This window comes from Squalius cephalus (assembly GCF_949319135.1).
Source record: "Squalius cephalus genome assembly, chromosome: 13".
NCBI lineage: Eukaryota > Metazoa > Chordata > Actinopteri > Cypriniformes > Leuciscidae > Squalius > Squalius cephalus.
In genome coordinates this window covers 21,429,788-21,449,520 of record NC_137134.1, presented here as the reverse complement: position 1 = coordinate 21,449,520, position 19,733 = coordinate 21,429,788, and the positions used below count along the sequence as shown (strand labels likewise).

At 37.6% G+C, this 19,733-nt stretch overlaps 2 protein-coding genes across 10 annotated transcripts in view; one reads left to right on the top strand and one right to left on the bottom strand.

The window, feature by feature from the left end:
* Positions 1–254: 254 nt before the first annotated feature.
* On the top strand, positions 255–2,658 carry klf2a (Kruppel like factor 2a). Its single transcript, XM_079891187.1, has 3 exons — positions 255–661; positions 1,074–1,971; positions 2,100–2,658. Exons 1-3 carry the CDS (start codon positions 590–592, stop codon positions 2,273–2,275), a joined length of 1,146 nt encoding a protein of 381 aa, XP_079747313.1. The 5' UTR covers positions 255–589; the 3' UTR covers positions 2,276–2,658.
* A 3,499-nt stretch (positions 2,659–6,157) lies between these two features.
* eps15l1a (epidermal growth factor receptor pathway substrate 15-like 1a) overlaps positions 6,158–19,733 on the bottom strand; it is a 24,081-nt gene continuing 10,505 nt past the window's right edge. For 2 of the 9 annotated variants that reach the window (XM_079891184.1, XM_079891185.1), the window contains 8 exons: positions 18,722–18,827; positions 18,459–18,509; positions 16,905–17,041; positions 16,753–16,813; positions 15,441–15,523; positions 15,168–15,258; positions 12,305–12,463; positions 6,158–9,202 (listed from right to left, as the gene is read on the bottom strand). In XM_079891184.1, the coding sequence (XP_079747310.1) occupies positions 9,195–9,202; positions 12,305–12,463; positions 15,168–15,258; positions 15,441–15,523; positions 16,753–16,813; positions 16,905–17,041; positions 18,459–18,509; positions 18,722–18,827 (696 nt within the window). In that variant the 3' untranslated portion in view covers positions 6,158–9,194. Of the gene's footprint in view, positions 9,203–9,801; positions 9,819–12,257; positions 12,464–15,167; positions 15,259–15,440; positions 15,524–16,752; positions 16,814–16,904; positions 17,042–18,458; positions 18,510–18,721; positions 18,870–19,733 lie in introns of all 9 variants that reach the window. The other 7 variants (XM_079891177.1, XM_079891179.1, XM_079891180.1 and 4 more) reach the window with 5 other exon arrangements.

Genomic DNA, 19,733 nt, shown 5'->3' with positions numbered 1-19,733 from the left:
GCCAGAAAATTTTTACATTATTAAAATGCAATAATGCCCGAGGTCATAATCCCCTTTGTAATAGCTCTACGTGTCTCGAGGGCTCACAGTGGCGCGCGCAATTGGTATCGACACTTTTCGTCTTTAAACAACGTGTTAATTATGTGTATTTTTCTCCCATTCTGATTTCTCCCCAAAGGCAAGAGAGGGAGAGAAGAGGAGGGATCTCTCGCATCATGTTGTACTCGTTTAACTCGTTTTACCGAGGGGGCGTGGAGTGACTCCGGTGATTTAAAGAAGGAGCCCGTGCACTCTCACCATCCAAGACGAAAGGCGCACGAGCCGGAGAGCAGCAGCTATATAGCGCGGCTAAAATTAGGGACGGATAGTGCGTATTTCCTCCGCTTCGTACAATTGGTCCAGCTTCTACTGCCGTGATATTTATAAGATAAGGTCTTCCACCACTCATACTTGCTGCATGAGTGTGAAACAGAGAGTGTAAGAGCAGAAACCGAGTTGTAGTGCACTACAACCAAAGTTTCTTGGAGGGATTGTAACTGGTCCCCGATCACTTTTTAAGTTTTTTTTAATTTTACTGGGACGACTGGAAATGGCTTTGACTGGAACAATTTTACCGTCTATTTCCACATTTTCAGCACAGAAGGAAAAATGCTGGGAAAACGTGAGTAGCCTATTTCTGTTTATTTCTCATCATTATGATTATGTAGTTATTTATTCGTTATGTAGTTATTTTTACATACACGTATGTGTATATATACACATTTTAAAAGCGTTTTCAAACAATTTCACGAACTACAAAAGTTATATTGCAAGTTAGTCAGTGCTCTAAACGTACAGTATATCATCGCGAAAATAAATCGCGTAAACCTGAGTACGTAACCATAGCAACAGCTGCTCGATTTTACATCGACTATATATTTTATTATATATAATTTTTGTCATTGCGAGATGAACTTCAAACGCATTGAAAATTATTGACCCCTTATTATATTCTTGACTTAAATACTATAAATGTTTGTGCATTCTTGCTTTTAAAATCTCAAAGTAAGTTTAATCTATCTGTTCCATTGCAGAGGTGGAAGGATGAACTGGACAGGTCCATGCATCTCAGCTGCATAGCTGACATAACAAACATGGACAACCTCAGCAGAACAATAGACGACGAAGATCTTGATAAATATCTGGATCTGGAGTTTATTCTGGCCAACACTGCGGGTTCTGATAATCTCGGACTCGGTATGGGAAGCGATTACAGAATGCAAGAATCCAGAAACATGTACAACCCCACCGCATACTCTGTGCCCGAGATCAACCCGTCACCTCCGCCGTATACTACCAGCCTCATGGCAGAGCTTCTGCAGTCCGATGTAGACACCTACTGCCAGCCATCTCTGCCCAACAACACCCAGGGAAGATTCCTGGTCAGGTCTATCTTCCCCAATCAGGACATTTCGGAGTGTATCAAAGTGGAGCCCTGCATGGACAGTTATGGACCTGCAAGAGGAATGGTTCCTAAAGTCAAACAGGAGGGCAACGGTGCATGCATGAGGTCATATGAGCAGCCAAGACTGGCCAACTCACCCCAGGGGGCAGGCAGCATGACTCCACCGCAGAGCCCTGCGGAGCTCATCAACACAGACTGTCAGTCACAGATGTGCCACGCGATGACGTTCAAGCAGGCTTACCAAGGCAACACGGGGTTTCCCCATGCTGCACCTCCACAGATGCACCTGTCTTACTCAAATGCGCATCACTTCAGCATGTGCGACGACGGGCTTGGAATGCCCAACGCCAACCAAAGAGTACTTCTGACACCACCCTCATCTCCTCTGGAGATGGACGCCAAACCAAAAAGGGGACGTCGCACCTGGCCGAGGAAACGGACAGCGTCTCACACTTGCACTTTTTCTGGATGTGGCAAAACCTATACAAAAAGTTCCCACTTGAAGGCGCATCACAGAACGCATACAGGTAAATAAACATCTATGCCAATGTGATCACATCACACTTGACTGCTCTTTTTGAAATGTCATGACAATAATCGATTGCTGAAAATGTATAAATATTAACGTGCCTTGTTTTTTCTTCTCTTTCGCTAGGTGAGAAGCCCTACCACTGCAGCTGGGAAGGTTGTGGCTGGAAGTTTGCCCGTTCTGATGAACTGACCCGTCACTTCCGCAAGCACACCGGACACCGACCCTTCCAGTGCCATCTGTGCGAGCGCGCCTTCTCCCGGTCCGACCATCTCGCCCTCCATATGAAACGCCATATGTAGGAACTGACTCTGAATATTTGGACTAAACGCACTGAACAGTGAACATCATGGATGTTCAAAGCAAGCATTTTGTCTGTACTCTTTATTTAAAGTATGACAAAAGAGGAAACATGAACTGACTTGACCTATTGCTGAATCCTACACAGTCTTTTGCATTGTAGCTGGTTCTACACTTCATTTCTTTACAGATTTTTTTTTTAAGAAACAAAATATATTTTTCATTTCCAAAGAGCTTGACAAATGCCAAACAAGTTCAACTCATGTTAGGCTGGACCTAAACCTCAAGACGGAACTGGAATCAGACAGTTAAATGTGTTTAAGTTAACATGATGTACTATGGACATGACAACAGTGCCTTTTAATTCATGTATACATCTCACGAGTGCCATAAATACTCTTGGCATTTAAAAAAAATTGTATGCTATTGTTTCAAGAAACTAAATAAGCTTTGTAAGACAATGTTTTCTTCTTTCAAAACTGCCTTAAAAGTTAACAAAAGGGCGTTAACTGAATGTTTGAAGTAATTTGTGCATTTATCGACATAAACATTTAAAAATCAGGGTCTTATGGTTTTTTCTTTTCTTTTTTCTAACGTATTCTTACAAATTTGTATGTTGTTAACGTGAATTGCAGACTGTCCCATGTTCGGATGACATGATAAGGGCTATGTGAGTTGTTCTGGACCAAACATTTTATGTACATAATTTATACACTGTAAATATTGTACTTAATGTACATATTAAACTTAATTGAGATATAAACATGTGTGTCTGTCGATATGTCCAATACGTTAGCACATCAGTCAATCTTTTCGAATCCTTCAGACAAGATCTCGGTGGTATCGCCCAAGGGTAGATGTTAAAAGCCTTGAGGGAGATTGCAATCTTTCCCAGCTGCAACTTCGCCATGCCAGAGAGCTGCGGCTAGACCTATAAATACAAACATTACATTTACATAATTGTTGAGACTGAATATAGCCCTGTCTGGGCAGAGGGCTACACCACAGATGAGGAGAGAGATGCTTTGGAAAAACAACGGAAGAAGTGGGTGAACTTTCTGCTTCAAATTACTTTTTTACGGTTGGGTTGAGAATTCAAACTTTACAGGCGCTGTAAAGTCAATCAGATTAAAATACATATCAAGAGCTTGAGGGTATCTGGCACCAAAGTCTTAATGTAAATAGAGCACTAAATGTTCTTTATTAAACAAAAGACTGTCCCCTGGGTGCTTAATACCAGTTGGGACAGTATATTCAGGTCACACAGCAGAAATCACATCCAATAATGCATCTTATGGTGACACTAGTCCAAAAAAAACAAAGCACATCTCTGTATTGTATGATAATACTATTAGACCCCTCTCTTGTGTTTTTATGGGCCCTGTGCAGTGGTATGGAAATATTATACCGTTCACTTGTTTGAGAGGTATTCACTGCATGGTTATTTTGAGGAAATGAGGAACTAAAACTGTGTCAATGGATGGCTAACTTTGTGAAGTAAGAAAAACATTTTCATATCACTTTCAGGTTGGTCTCAGATCACTTTTCGGAGTTGCTGTATAGTTGATAAATCAGCCAGGTTAATGTGTGCCGTTTCAGCTTACAACAATTCCCTAATCCTCCAATGAACTTCAAGGGTCTGCTACAAAGGTCACATCCCTTGAGATAGCAGAGACTTGACACTATTCACCTAGGAAATGGTTTTTAACCTACATAAGAAACTGATAAAGACACCAATGATGCATTTAGGATTATGTTAATTGCCTGGCTTCAAGCCAGAATGCTCCTCGGGTTTCATGCAAAAAGATAAAAACAAGACTCTTTTACATTCTTGTAAGATTGAGCGATGATATTATTAAAGCCTTGAGGGTATTCCTCATGCCGGCAGCAAAACGTTTTAAAATACAAACTATAAATTACTTTAGATGGAAAAAACCCTGAATTCTCTTCAAAAATGTACCCACCAACCAGGGATACTAATTTAACTCCACTTCCTCTCCTGGGATCAATCATTATAGCCGCACCTGGAGAGAGATATTCATTTTTAAAAACATGCTTTATTCAAACTTAATGAACTAAATACACAAAAAATAATGAAGTTGCAATGGAAAAATGTATTGGAACTTTGTTATACCACTCAGTATCATTTTGTCCATGTAGCTGCTTTGTTTTCACGTGTGCTTTTGGTGCAGACTCCTTTGGAAAGCTTGGGAATGTCATGGGAAGAGTTTGCCACCTGCTGGACTTGTACGGGAATCCTCTTAGCGGAAGACACTGCGAGCCATTGTACAACTTGTCAAAACCTTTATGTAGTGATACTTCCCATGGAGCACAACGTCAGGACATGATGTTTCGTTCGTCATTTGGGCCAACTTGGGACAAACCATCAAAATCCAGGCGAATAGCTGCATCGGGAGGCAATAACATTATATGTCAGTTCCTCAAAATCACCTCAGCACCAACAAAACAAAGACAGAAAAATGATAATCCCCATGGTTGAAGAAAAACCACATTTGTGTGACAACATAATGGAAAGTGGCCATCTGGCTTACATTTCCCAGCATACCTCTGCTGACGGTCCTGGTGGAGTGCAGAAGAGTGTCCGTCAGTGCACCGCAACATCCCCAGGGCAGCATTACTCGGTGGAGAGCCCTTGCTTCCTGGCCCAGGCCCAGCTGATTAAATACACAAAATCCAGCCTGGGTCTGGAGCGCTTCACGAGCAGATCGAGGTCCGATTAGTCAACGCGCTGATTTAAATCAATACCCGTTCCGAGCAATTTTTGGCGCAGGAGCGGGCCAACATTTCCCAGCCAGCTGTCAATACGCTCAAGTCCGTGAAAGGGTCCCCTCGAATCCAATCAACCAAGTGAGAGCGCACTGAGGATCTTGTTACCATGATGACCCCATCCAGACCTTCAACATGTACATGTGTGTCGCATTTAACATACTCACCTTGCTCTGGTAAAACACAAGAGCATTATTGGCACACCTGGACCGTCTCACTTGACATAGCCATTATTCCCAGAAACTCCCTGCTTATGTAAGCAAGATATGCATTTACAAGGGTCAAAGATGTTTTTCGTACACAAGTTATTAGAAATGTCAAGCATTCCCAACAAAACTAAAATAACTAATGAGGCATGTGGAATAAACATAGGGAGTCAATTCTGGGAGGCTCTTTGGCGCGTTTTGATACTCAAAGTTCACAAGCACACAAAACTAAGTAAATACCAATCTCGGAATTTCCTGTTACAGTTAACATTCTGTGTGCAGGTTCTCATGTTCCAAGATAGTTTCCACTGGGCTACAAGGAAGTCCTCAAGAAACTAGTAGCTTTACAAGTATGACTCAGTCTTTTTGCATTCAGATTGGATTTCTGACTTTAGTAGATACAATAAAGCAATTTAATATGCAGTATTATACAAGAATTTCCCCTACAGTTGCACCTTGGGCCTACTGAGAAAAAACAAGTGCTGACACAATTTAACCCAAAAATAATGATCCCAACAAGTTTTTTAAAAGTCACGCTTAATTTGTATGAAAGACACTGACAAATATCAAACCAAGTGGCATCAGCAAACAAATGAAGCTAGACCTTCCCTTACAACATTTTTCCAAGCGATTTTCATTACAATTTTAACTGGTCTGGAGTGTGAAGTCAGTTCCCTTCAAGTTCATCAGATTTAACTATGGACACGTTTTTACTTAAGGTGCAGTTGCATCTGGCTAAGTATGTGAGATTACTATAAACACAAACAAAGACAGACAAAAGTGACAAAGTCAAATGTCAACAAAGTGACATTTACACATTTTTAAGTGTCCGAATACATTTTGGGGTTTCTGGTTATACATTACACCATTTGAGACAAACACATGTGAATTGAATAGAGTGACGTATACATGCGTCTGAAATGCTATCTTTTGTTTATTCTGTGAAATCAAGGGACAACATACGGAGCATGAACATTTCCAAAGGAATCCAAGCATCACTAATCACTATCAATGCAGTCTGAAATCCTTAAAATGTTTAGAGTTACACATGTGCAGTTACTCGTGTTTCATAGGACAAATATAACACATAATATACATGGTTTATGTATAATCTTATGCATTTCTCTATCGGGTTAATATCGGTCTTATCTACACAGGCGAGGGGTTAAAGGCAGGCCAAAAAGGAATGCATTCAGCTCGAGTTTTATGGGACATAAGCCCAAAATTATGACAGTCACTAAAAAAATATTCACTTTCTTTTTTCTTTAAAAAGAGAAAAAAAAACATGGATAATAAAACAGGATATGAAAACATTAAATGAATGTACATGTATTACAACAAATAAAATATACAAACTATTGCACAATGGAGGTATAAAGGACAAATACAGCATAAAAGGAGCGCTAACAAAATGTTTGCGATTTTTTTTTTTTTTTTAATGGTTCGGTTATCTTGTTTATTTATTTTTGTAACAGTAGAAGGCAAAAAAGCCGGGACCAAAGCCCCTAGTATATGAATAACACACTTGCCTTCATTACGTCAAAAAAAACCCTTCATAGGCCAAAAACTGACGTATCTGTGTCTGAGACACACTAGCTTTCGATTCCAGTCCTGAAGGACGTACGGTTGAAGATTAGTGTAGTACTGGAATCAGATAAACCAGGGTTCAAAACCCACCGCACGAGTTTCATTGTGAGCTAGGCTCCATCTAATACATTTTAAATAAGACAAAGTAACACTGTTTAGTGTGACACTAACATGAACGGGGAGTGTCAAGCAGCTATTTGCGGTCAAAACAACACAAGCTAATTGGGAGTAAAGAAAAAAAAGAGGAACAAACTAACAAAAAAAAAAAAGAAACAGAAAGATGACGTAGCTGAAAGTTAGCAGTGTACTGGGATATGTCACAGTTGTTCGTCTTAACATTACACATTTTTGTCCACAATGAGCATCAATCATCACGCAGAAAAATTCGACCTGTAATGACCAACCACATTACAGATTCAAACCGAAGAAACAGCTATTCCAATGATTCGAGGTTGGATGAATGAATACAGATCATTCACGGATAAAACGTGGTAATAGTACCAGTAAAACAGTCTACTGTTAAAGAACAGCAGATGGTACGTTAAAAAAACGTTGATATTACGTAGTACGATAATTAAATCGTACAAAAACACAGGGTTGAAATGTGCCAGGAAGTACCAATCACCAAAACGTTCAAGTCAAATTCAATGCTGACTAAAAGTTAGGGCAAAGCAAGCAGTAAACGACAACAGCAATTGCCAGTTTTTTAAAGGAATCTACTGCGCCTGAATTCACAAAGTTCACATCGCCGCATATTCATTTATTTTGGCTAATTTGTGCTTTTACCTACCAACAGGGGTTTAGTACTCCTGACATTTTAACATTTAAATCCGTTCGGCAGATGTTCGCATTTAAAGAAGAAAAAAATGCGTTTCACATTCAAGCAAAAATGATATCACTATGCCACAAATTATGCCGAAACACACTTAGTAACGAACTGAAGACGACGAAAATCTAAACGGAAAAATCTATCAGTTCCCTCATGGTGGCATCTGTTTTTGTTTTATGCAACCAAATTAGTGCAGAACTCAACAAAAAGGCTGGCTCATTAGATTGCATGTGTGAAAGACTTTCAGGCCAGTTGGCAAGTCACTTGCAGTCCTTTTTTCCCCAAAAATCGTAGACTTGTTGTTTTTGTACGTACATTTAGATAAAACGATAGATAGAACAATAGATCAATTGAACAATAGTATGAAAGAACAATAGATAGAATGATATATAGAAGAGTAATCGATAAAACAATCGATAGATTGATAAAATTATACGACAAACCGATAGACAGACGAATCGAATAGACAGAAATGTAAAGAAAAAACGTTTTTTTTAAAAGACAATGTAACATTTAAAGGAAAATAAAATAAATTGTAGAATAAACTTTGTCATGAGGCCCCCCAAAAAACCTTACTGTTGAGTCCTGCAGTGGTGTTAACCAGCTAAACCTTTTAACATGGTAAAATAAAAAATATTTAAACAATCAGTGCAGTTGTAGAAGTTTTGATGATCCTTCTCATCTGAACAGTTCTGTGAAAGAAAACAAATTCACTTCTGAATCAAACCCTTAAACGACGCTTTCAAAATCACACTGTCATTTGTTCAGCTTTCCGTCACGTCAAGATCTCCCCACAGACGTTTAGTCTGCAGGCTCTGCTGTAATTCCAGTGTGTACCATACTGACTACAGCCAGGGCCAGTAAGTTATCATTTAACAGATGCTTTTTATCCAAATCCACTTACAGTATGCTTACAGCGATTGAATTCAAGAAGAAACCTGGAATTAAGTGCCTTGCTCAAGGGCTCGTAGCGTCGGTAATTCAAGTTTCTGGTACGAACCGGGATCAAACCGTAACTTTCTTGGCGGTTTCAGTCCCTTTTTTCCCCACCAGTGGAGATAGTGATCTGCAGAGACCAATAATGGTCTTTAAATGTCCATGGCTCTGTTGATGCACATTCACACACAAACACACACACACTAATACACTTTAAATAAACTATATACTCCATCTGAGAGGTTAATGCAGTGCATGTAGAATGAGTTAGCTGATTCACAAACCATAGGCCGCCCTCCTGCACATGAACACAAAAGGATAGAGGTTGAAACTGTCAGGTACTGTGTCCCACTTGCAAGTATTTTATCTTGGTCCATCACGCACGCACACAATCTTCGCTGTAGTGTACAGAAAGGGTGGATCTGAGGGGATGGCGGTCAGGCGTTGGACATCTCGGCCTTGCTGAGAGCGATGGCCAGCTCCAGATCTTCCTGCTCCTGCTGGCGCAGTCTCTTCAGCCGGTCCCGTTCCGCTCTCTCGCTTTCCCGCTTCGCCCACTCCATCTGCTGGGCTTCATTACCAAACTGGGCCGGAAAAACAGGAACACGCCACATTAAGACCCATCGGTCCCAAATTGGGGATTGCACAGTGGTGTGAAGTTGCGGTCTGAACTGATCGGTACAGTGCTTTAAAAAAATCCAGTTTAAATGTACTAAATTGGTACATAGATTACACATATTTGCATATATATAAACAGCTACACAGATAATAATCTTTTTGTGCCACGTTTTACCAAAAAGTGTTTTGATATTAGAAGTCATCAAAAAAACATTAAGCATGTAATTTCTGTGCCATTAGCAACACCAATCCATCTGACGTTGAATCAACCAATGAGGTGAGTTTGGGGTAGGACTCTGTTTGTCCTAACAATGGAAGACCGCTTGAAACTTTAGATTTTTGCAGATCTGTTCGGTGCTGATAATGGTACAGAAATCAATTTGCTTAATATCCGCTGATGAAAGATTAAAAATCAAAAGTGCACAGTTTGATCTCACGCGTGTACAAATGACAAATTTAAGCATGCATGGCTCATTTTGAACATTTCTTTGTCAGTGACCTTCATTTGAAATTGCAAAACAGCAAAAGACAAGAAAGATTCACCACATTTTCAGACAGATCTTACCTTATTTCGCTCAGTTCCTGCAAGAGAGGAATGGATTTAAAAAACACAAAAGAGATTTACACCAAACTACCACGCAACCATCCACCGAACTGCACACAAATGCCGATTGGACACCAACAGACCACTACCACTGATGACTCATGATGGACCTTTTTAATTGGTCATTAATAGCGAATGATGTCATGAACGTGCATTGATCTCATGCAGCAAGAAAATGACAGAAGGAAAAGACATTACAAAGCTTTTTCAAATCGTGTACATTGATAAATAGGCGTAATATTATGCAACACAACATGCACACTTAGCTGACTGCAGGAGCATGAGAGCATTGCTAAACCACCCTGGAGTTTAAAAAAAATAAAATTATATCACATACATAAACTCTAGCTACAAATGACATTATAAGTTGTTTTAAATGAATGGTTTAATAAAAATAAAAACCTTTTTGGGTTGGGAAACATTTTCATAAATCTTCAAAACTGTTTTTTTGAAAATACAAAGTAATAATACTGTTAGATTTATAGTAAAAATCCAAATTTTCATTGTAAACGATGCAATTTTCGTTCTTCCAGGGAGTTTTTGGTCACATGGTAAATCAGAGATGGTTTAGCAGGTCCATCGCACCCAAGTCATGCAAAGCGATACTAAGGACAGGAGGCAGGGCGGATGAAAATGATGCTACGTCAAACACTAGGATCAAAGCGGATTTGCAGTATGGAGCGCACACTGATCCCATGCGCAGAAAACAACAGCCTGAGAGCTGAGTAGTGATACTGACACTTCCCACGTCATACGATCTCCTCTTATTGACTTGGAAAATGGACCCCAGTCATTTTTGGGAATACTTTGAATTCAATTTTCCTCCTAAATCAACTTTTATGTGAGCTGAAAACACATTGGTTGAGATAAGATGATGATGATTACGCTTGTTCCACTAACTTGTGGAAGTGTGACTACACGGCAGATGTGTCAATACAATCTGCCCACACTTCTTGAAATATGAACTGATGACTGATAAGAGAACGGTGAGAACCAAAGTTGGATCAGGAGGACTTCGTTAGAAGGCTGAGTTGCTTGATATAAGAATGTAAACAAAATAACTTCATGCTTTTTTTAACATTGGTAATTCTATAAACGATTTGCTCGAGGGAATGAACGTTTCTCATAAAGGCCAATCAGAGGATCAAAGCTGCAGGATCATGAAACAAAAATACTGATATTGGGAACTTTGATTAATACTACAAACACCAATGTTTGTTTAAGCTAACAAACTTTTGAGATGCAAGAAAATTTACGTTTCTTTTAGAAAACGATCAGACGGTTCAACTTTACGGACCATCAGGCGAAAATAGACAGACACATCGGTAAAACAAACAAAACGAAATAGGAGATGAAAATACTGACATCACGAACTTTGATTACACTAACACTGATGTTGTTTAAGCAAACAAACTTTCAGGATGCAAGAAAATTTACAGTCTTCGTAGGAGCCAATCAGATTGTTCATTTTGCAGACAAAAAAAAAAAAGAGGCGACAATACTGACATCAGACACAACAATAACACTATAAACACTGACGTTTTGTTCTAGCTAACAGACTTTCGTGTTAATGACATTTTAAAATACCGACACTGGGCACAGATTATGCTTCAAACACTGACGCTAGTGAAACGGGTTTCCTTTAGGAGCCAGTGAGATGATAAAGCTAAAACACTGACATAAAAATTTGAGTACAAAAAGCTTTTAGAGAACAATCTTTTGGGTTTCGAGAAAATGCATGTTTCTCTAAGATGCAAACTAAAAAGCAAAAATACTGACATGTTCACATCGATTCTAATGATTAACAAGTAAACATGAAAATATCTGATAATATGCTGTATGATTTTAAACCCCTGTTTTGCAAGACACTCCATTTATACCACCAAACTAAAATTCGCATAAACTATCTCTTGATTTTAAATACATTCCGCAAAAAACAAGACACATTTGCATCAAAGCTAATAAAAAAGTCACAGAAGAACAGCGAGAAGCCGCATTAGCTTAGCTGAGGGCGCTTGGTTTCACCGAGTGCGACTGCTCCTCTTCCCACAAGCCCGTGCAAGTGCTTAGCAAAACGACATGACATCATACCCATGTGCACCACAAACAACTGCATTTGAGTCACTGAAAGAGAGAGATGTCTGGCTGCTTGATTAGGGCTTATTATCCAAAATTCTGTGCGTTGGTGAGTTAATCACAGATAGATGGACTGCAGACATGGAGGAAAATAAATGAGTAGCCGGGACAAGGCGACAGACTGAGCGGTACAGAAGCCAATGGTGCGGTCTGCTCTAGGAAACCTCACTGATGATCGCTAGAAAGCACTTTTTTTTTTGGATTGTTGGTTGGGTTTAATTGGATTTTGGAAAGAAACAAGTGGACCGGACAAGAGAAGAGTATCACTAAGCTCAACTTACAGAGCTGAAGTCAGCAAAACCCAATGAAGAGTCTTTAGAGGCTTTACTTGAGGCAGATGGAGCAAACGGGTCTTTGCCACTAAACGGGTCTCCAACCCCCTTTTTACTCTGAAACGGATCGACGGGCTCGGCACTGAAGGGCTGGAAGGGATCGCTGGTCTTGGCCGAATCTGCGGATCCCGGCACGTTTACAGGAGTGCTTTTACCTGTTGAGAAATAGCAATTTTCATTTAAAAGATTCAGAGTGTCTAAACCAGGGTTTCTCAAACTCGGTCCTGGAGGGCCATTGTCCTGCACAGTTTAGCTCCAACCCTGATCAATGCAGGACAGTGGCCCTCCAGGACCGAGTTTGAGAAACCCTGGTCTAAACCATCCTTTGCATTTAATTTTCGTTGTGCAAGGTGAAATTTCATGGGTTTAAAATCCTTGACTGTATAACTTCATAATAACTGTCAAATAAGCTCTGATTATTTACTAAATAGTAATAATAATAGAAATAACTTTAGAAAATTGAAATGAGATTTACAAAAATTGGGTTACCAACCCAGGTCTTTACAGCACAGAAGAAACCAGTCTGATGACTTTAAGACATTTTAAAACATTATTAATATTATTATGAATAATATATAAATAGTAATAAGATCCCCAAGGACCCATTCAATTGATGAAAAGTGACAGTAAAGAGATTTAAAAGTTACAAAAAATATATATTTCAAATAAATGCTGTTTTTCATGAACTTTCCATTTATCAGATTTTCATTTCAACATTAATTTTAAGAAATGTTTCTTGAGCAGTAAATCAGCATATTTGAATGATTTCTGATTGAAGTATCATGTGACACTGAAGACTGGAGTAATGATGCTGAAAATTCAGCTTTACATTACAGGAATAAATTACCTCTTAAAAATATATTAAAATAGAAAAAAGTTATTTTAAATTGTAATATTATTTCACAATAATGACTGGTTTTGATCAAATAAATACTGCCTTTGTGAAGAGAAGAGACTTCTTTCAAAAAAAAAAAAATCTCACGACCCAAAACCTGTGAATGGTAGTGTAATTTTTAATAATATTGAATTATTAAATAAATAATCATCAAATAATTGTCATTTGCACATCTCTCCACAACCTCAACCAAAAATCCCACAGTGGTTCAAACGTGTATGATGCGGTATCTTGATTCAAAACAACACTGAAATGTCGGTTTCTTTCAACACGCCCAACAAGAGCACTAAATATGGCTCAAACGCTGTTATTTCTTTTATAGGAAAGCAGAATCTTTGCACAAGCAATTTGCTTATTTTAGAGATTTGCGCAAGAAATGTAATCACAAACCGGCAAGGATCTTCGGATAAAAAAAACTGCTTATGCATACTTATTTTTTTTCCCCCCTCTTGCACCATTTGCCGAGACTGGCATTCACTTGCTTGTGAGAACTTCAAACTGGTTGCTGGTTCCTCTAAAGGTGTTAACCGCATGTTCAATAGGGCTGTTTTTATACCAGACCAGCAATCAGTTTCTTTCTGTCAGTAAACGGAATACTAAACCACAAAATGACTCCACCCTGCTGAGGGGAAAGAGGTCACAAACAAGCAGTGCTCTTTAATGATAGTGCATTAACAAATAAAAGAATCAATTTTACAAACATTTTGGTTTGCATTTTAAATTCAGAATACAGAATTATTTTTTGGAATTAATCAGCAAAATACTGCTTGTCTATTGCATTTTCTTTTAATTTTTATTCAATTTGTTAGTATACTATTGCCATTAAGCATGTTACTGCTCAAAACATACTGTGTATATCAAAATGTTATGGTATACATAATTTAACGCCACTTATATTGTTCGAAATATGTTTTAAGAGAGGGGAAAGGTTCAAATGTTAAATACTCTAGTGTGAAAAGTTGTGGCAGCTAGGCCACACTACCCACTTAGAGTGTGTGAAAACACACACACACACACACACACACACACACACAGGAAGTGGGGAGGGGTGTGTAGATCAGCGCACAGTGCTGGCAGTGCATGCTAACCGCAGATCATCGAAGCATGTTAGCTATACCACCCTGAGCACACCGAACAAACCTCTCTCTCTAACCTCTATACCCAACTTTAAACCTCGGTTACACCAGGAAAGCACTCCCTTGTTTTCTAGGATGAAAAAAAAAAAACATATTGCTGCAGAAAAAAAAAAGAAAAGAAAAAGAGTGAGCAGCACAGATTCGCCTTTTCCTCCAACTGCCGACTGCAGAGAGGAAACAGCGCAGGTTTCGTTTTCTCCAAGTGATAATGTATCCTTCCATTCAGGTTTGTTTGTGCACCGTTTTGGAGTTGGGACAGAGATAAGAACACGCCACTGCGCACTGGAAAAATAAAAAAATAAAAAGCTTAACTAAAAAAATATTAAGGTTGTACCTCGATTTCCTGTTGACAACCAACGGAGGAAGAGCGAGGATGTCTTAGATACCTTTATTGACAGGCAAAATTCAGTTTCACCTGAAGTTGCAAGACTTCCAAAACGTGAACGTGTGTGAACTGACGTCAACAACTTTCTGTTCAAAGCTGTTTTACTCTCACTGCTAACAAATAACTAGTCAAAAGAGATGTTACCGCTGCACTTTGAAGATTTTTCTTCTTAAATATCAGTGTCAAAAGCGTAGAGAGTGATCCACCCAAACAACATTCGACGGGTCTTTCATGTTGCTCGTTTAGATTGCTTGTTTTGTCTACATTTTGTTTATTGCACCAGGTTCCCAGCACAACAGCTGTGTATAGTTTTAGTAATCATTTACTTTTAGATACTAAAAACTTGTCTGATTAATCACCTTTTATGGTTAGATATGTATATAAACTTTTTGAAAAGGGTCACCGTTTGTTTGTGGGCCTCAAGATGAAGGTTAAATGCTTACCACTGGGTGGTTTGGGCCGCGGTGGCACGCTTTTCTTGGGCGGGAGGGCTGGCATGTCTTGTTTTCGACTGAAGGGGTCATCTACGAAGCCCTATCACAATGGAAAGGAGAAGCAGAGGGACGTTATCAGGGTATAAGGTGCAAACCACGCAAATTACGGGTGGAACAATCAATCAAAACCACATCTTACAAATGTCATGCTGCAAGCACGTGAGAAAGTTAAGTTCCATTATGCTTAAGATGGAAAAATAACAAATGAAAGTTGTTCACTACCTTCGACATTTGGCTGAAGTCTGCAAATCCGCTATTGCTGCTGAATGTACTGCTCCCGAACGGGTCCAGAGTACCAAAGAAATCTGGAATTGGCAGAGAAAAACAAATGAAGCATGCATCTTCTATGGTTAAATGTGTCCACAGAAATAAGTATCATACAGTTTGTCCCAAATGTATTTCAAAACAGCCTGTAATAGTACTAAAAGTCAAGAAAATGGAAAAAATAATTATATTTGAGGGTCATATTTGTTATAAAATATGAAATTTCTTATCCTGCTCCCACTTTTCTCTGTCAATAAAAGTGCTAATTTGCTTCAGTGATACTTGATCACGATAGGACTTTAAATAAAAATCTTTTTATTTATTTTTTTATTACTTAAAATAAAGTTCAAGGCGAGGTCACTGATTTTTCGACCACTTTTATGTTAATCACAAAATATTTTGTTTATAAATAAATAAAAGGTTTTAAAGTACTAATAAAATATATATTTATTTAAATAAAAATAAGCCAATAAAAGTGGCCAAATAAATACTTCAAGTATTAAATGAGAAATATTTAAAATAATATTATGGTCATGGGTCACTGAAGTATTTGAAGACTTTTACTGACTAATATCTAATTTAATAAATAAAATGACATTTGTTTCATTATTTAAGTCAATAAGTGTGGTTAATATACACTCCTTCCCTTAACCACAATAAAAATAAGATGCATACCGAAGCAATCAATTAGGAGTATATATTTTCCATTTCAAAAATTCAAAACAAAATTGAGACAAGCATCAAGTTGCTTTGTTTTCTCTCTTCTTTTTTTTTTTTGCCTTCAACCCACAGGTTTAAAAAAAAAAAAAATGTAAAAAAAAATGTGCTGAGCATTTCCTGGCATCGCCTCAGTGTTCAACAATACTGCAACCGAATGCTGCATTAACTGTTTACTGAAACTGCAGAGGAATTTCACATAGTTGGGGCAGCCAAAGGGCATGCGAGCGGACGTACTGCATGGGAACTCTTTTGACGGCTTCTTCACACAAACACTCTCGAATTGTTCTCTGAGTGGTCTTCGAAAAAAAAGACACTGTGGGCACGAGGTGTAAAAGTTGCATCTTGAGTTGTGTAATGCACCCTGAGCATGTCCCTCAAGACGTTCGCGAGTGAAAACAAGCCATTTTTTGAGCTGATGCCAGATCGCAGGTTCAAGAATGTTGTGTGCAGAAACTAAGAGGCCGATCTCCGCTCAGCATCTTCAAAGAAAGGGAGTGGCAGGGATGATATGATTCAGCTGAGTAAGTGAGAGACGTCGTGCAAACAGTACCTGGGCCTTTTGGTTTCGGGCTGGTGGAGATGAAGGGGTCGTTACTTGAGAAATGATGACTCTAAAAAACAGTAGAGAAGACATAGTTGGGACATAAGCCAAAATTTCAAACCTGAAGGGGATTAATGTGGTGTTGTTGATTTTCTGGGTACCTTTGAAGGAAGAGTGGCACTTTTGCTAAAAGGATCGGCATTGCTGAAGGGGTCCGGCTTTGAGGGTTTCTTAAAGAAATCTTCGGAAGAGGTCCTAAATGGGTCGGCTTCTTTGAAAGGGTCTCCGCCGAAAGGATCTGAGAGAGTTTAGAGCTTAATGTAACTGTCCAGGGGACATTTCTGCATTCAAATATCATCATTTAGCCTACATTATATCATCTTATCATGTTTCTATCTTTAGCCCACATTTGATGAGAGTTGGGGAACTGAAAACCTCATTTATTACTAAGGGGGAACTGTGCCAAGGTACCTGAACATGATGTTCAATACCATGAAGCTTTGTGCAAGAACTGTGGTGACTTTCATAAACAGAAATGAAATATTACATTTTAAACATTTTCTTGCAAGGGAACCGTTACATGCATCAACAATGAGTGGCATTTCATAATTCATTCATTATTAAATTCATTTATATTGCTATGCACTTACACATTTATTTAAAATGTAATTAATATTATTATTAGGGCTGTCAAGCGATTACATTTTTTAATCGCACATCAACTTAGGCTGAGAAAATACCCCCAAAATATTATTTAAAGTCATTGTGTTAAATGAGAAAAGCATCAAATAGACATTACAAAAAGTAGCTTTAGCAAGAAATATTTTATTTTATTCAACATAGAATTTATTACACATAAACTTTTAGGCTACAACAGCCATGGTGTGGTTTTTTGGGGGGGTTTTCAGAGGCTGCACATTAATTGGTATTTAGATATATTTATAGACCAAAAGAGTTTGGTCACCAATATTCTTCAAAATACGTTCCACAAAAGAAAGAATTTTTGGGGAAACTATTTCCAAAATATGGGGGAAAAAAATCTGAAATATTATTTAAATAAGAAAGTAAAACTGCCAGTAGATACAGTACTAGTGGTAAACGTCTAAATTAGTAGGTTGTTGAGTCATTCATTAATTCGATCCGTTCAAAAAGATGATTAATAATTTCATTCAGGATTGAAGTAAATGGCTCTCTTTATGAATGGGCCACTGAATCATTAGATCACCTGATTGATTCGCTCAAAAAACATTCATTCAAACGCACAACAGTTCTGCTCTGCATTAGTATGAGTCATGTGCTTCAGATCTTAAAGTGACAGCACCCTATTAAACCTGCTGCTGTGATGTCTATTAATGTAATGTAAAACATTAATCTCACTGCTCTTGACTGAATCACTTTTGTAGCTTTAATAAGGATTAATCTATATTAAATTTTATTCAATTTATTTATTATAACTTTATTCAATTTCTGTCCTGTTAGATCAAATATTTAAAATAACTGTCTTTGTTGTTTCCACATTAATTTGGAGATTACCTGTGATATTTTTACAATATGAAAACATATTACTTTAATATAAACTTTAATGTTATGTGCGATTAATCACAATGAATTACAGAAAAATGTGTGAATAATTTTTTTTAATCGCTTGACAGCACTAATATATATATGGATAAATAAAATTGTATGCACTTCATGCATTTTGTTGAACTGGATACCTGCAACTGTGGCGGTCTGCTTTGAGAATGGGTCATTCTGAAACGGATCACCTACAACAAACAAAAAAAAAAGAGAGGGAGATCCGGTTAATAGACTTCGCAAATGTGTCACACAACAGGAATTTGAAATTAAACAGGAATGAATTTACTTTTTGCCATGGTGAACCCTAAATAATCAACTAAACGGTTAGTACAGCATCCAGACCCTTTGTACTTAATTTGAGCCGATTAAAAGAGAAAGATTAAACGATTACACAACCAACCTTTGAATGGGTCTGTTTTAAATGGGTCTTCAGACTGGAAGGGGTCCGTGTGCATCTCCTGAGGGGCACTGTTGAACACAGTGGTCTTCACTTTGAAAGGGTCCTCCTGTAATGAGTTTAAATTACCATTAGCCAATGTGTTTCCTTTCTGGAAGACATTGTAGAAATCTTGTCACATTCATTTTTTAGTTGATTCTAGCTTTAGTCCAAAAACTGTCTAAGTAGGCCAACACTGTGTTCGAGGTCCAGCCGAAAATATTCTCTTTCACTAACTCATTGGAGAAAAAAATACTTGAAATAAGAATGAAGTATAAATTTCAGTCATTTTGTGCCTACATTTTGCAGATTAAGTCTCAGCTGTTCCAAAAAACATACGAAGATCTGTTGGTCAGACAGTGCTGGGTTTCCAAATTGTACCTTTGCACGCGAGGCATAATTCCGAAAGAAAAGCAAGCACGTTTTCCATCAGAAACCAGAGAATGTCAACAGGAATTTAATTGCAATCACGTGAGTAGTGAGGATCATGCTTGCAAGTAAGAAAGTATGAGCATGAACATAATCATAAAAAAAGTTGAGTTATCAGTTATAATAAATAGTAATAATTTATATAATAAATAACAATAATAATAATAATAAATTAATTAATACCAAATGTGTGTGTATAAAATGTTTTTACATTATTATTATTATATATTTTTTAAATGTATATATATATATATATATATATATATATATATATATATATATATATATATATATATATATACACTGTATTTTATATATACACTATATATATAAAAACATATTTTTGTATTTATTTTTTTAATAATAAAATTGTATGTATATATATCTATATCTATCTCATATATATATATATATATATATATATATATATATATATATATATATATATATATATATATATATATATATTTAAAAAATACAACATAACATTATTGTACTTACAAATACATATTTATATAAATATGTATTAACAAAATAATAATGCAAA

Bases quoted from the DNA above. Each gene is read 5' to 3' on its own strand.
- klf2a (XM_079891187.1), top strand. From the start codon at position 590: ATGGCTTTGACTGGAACAATTTTACCGTCTATTTCCACATTTTCAGCA. The intron at 662-1,073 runs GTGAGTAGCCTA...GTTCCATTGCAG, and splicing joins AGGAAAAATGCTGGGAAAAC to AGGTGGAAGGATGAACTGGA. The intron at 1,972-2,099 runs GTAAATAAACAT...CTCTTTCGCTAG, and splicing joins GCATCACAGAACGCATACAG to GTGAGAAGCCCTACCACTGC.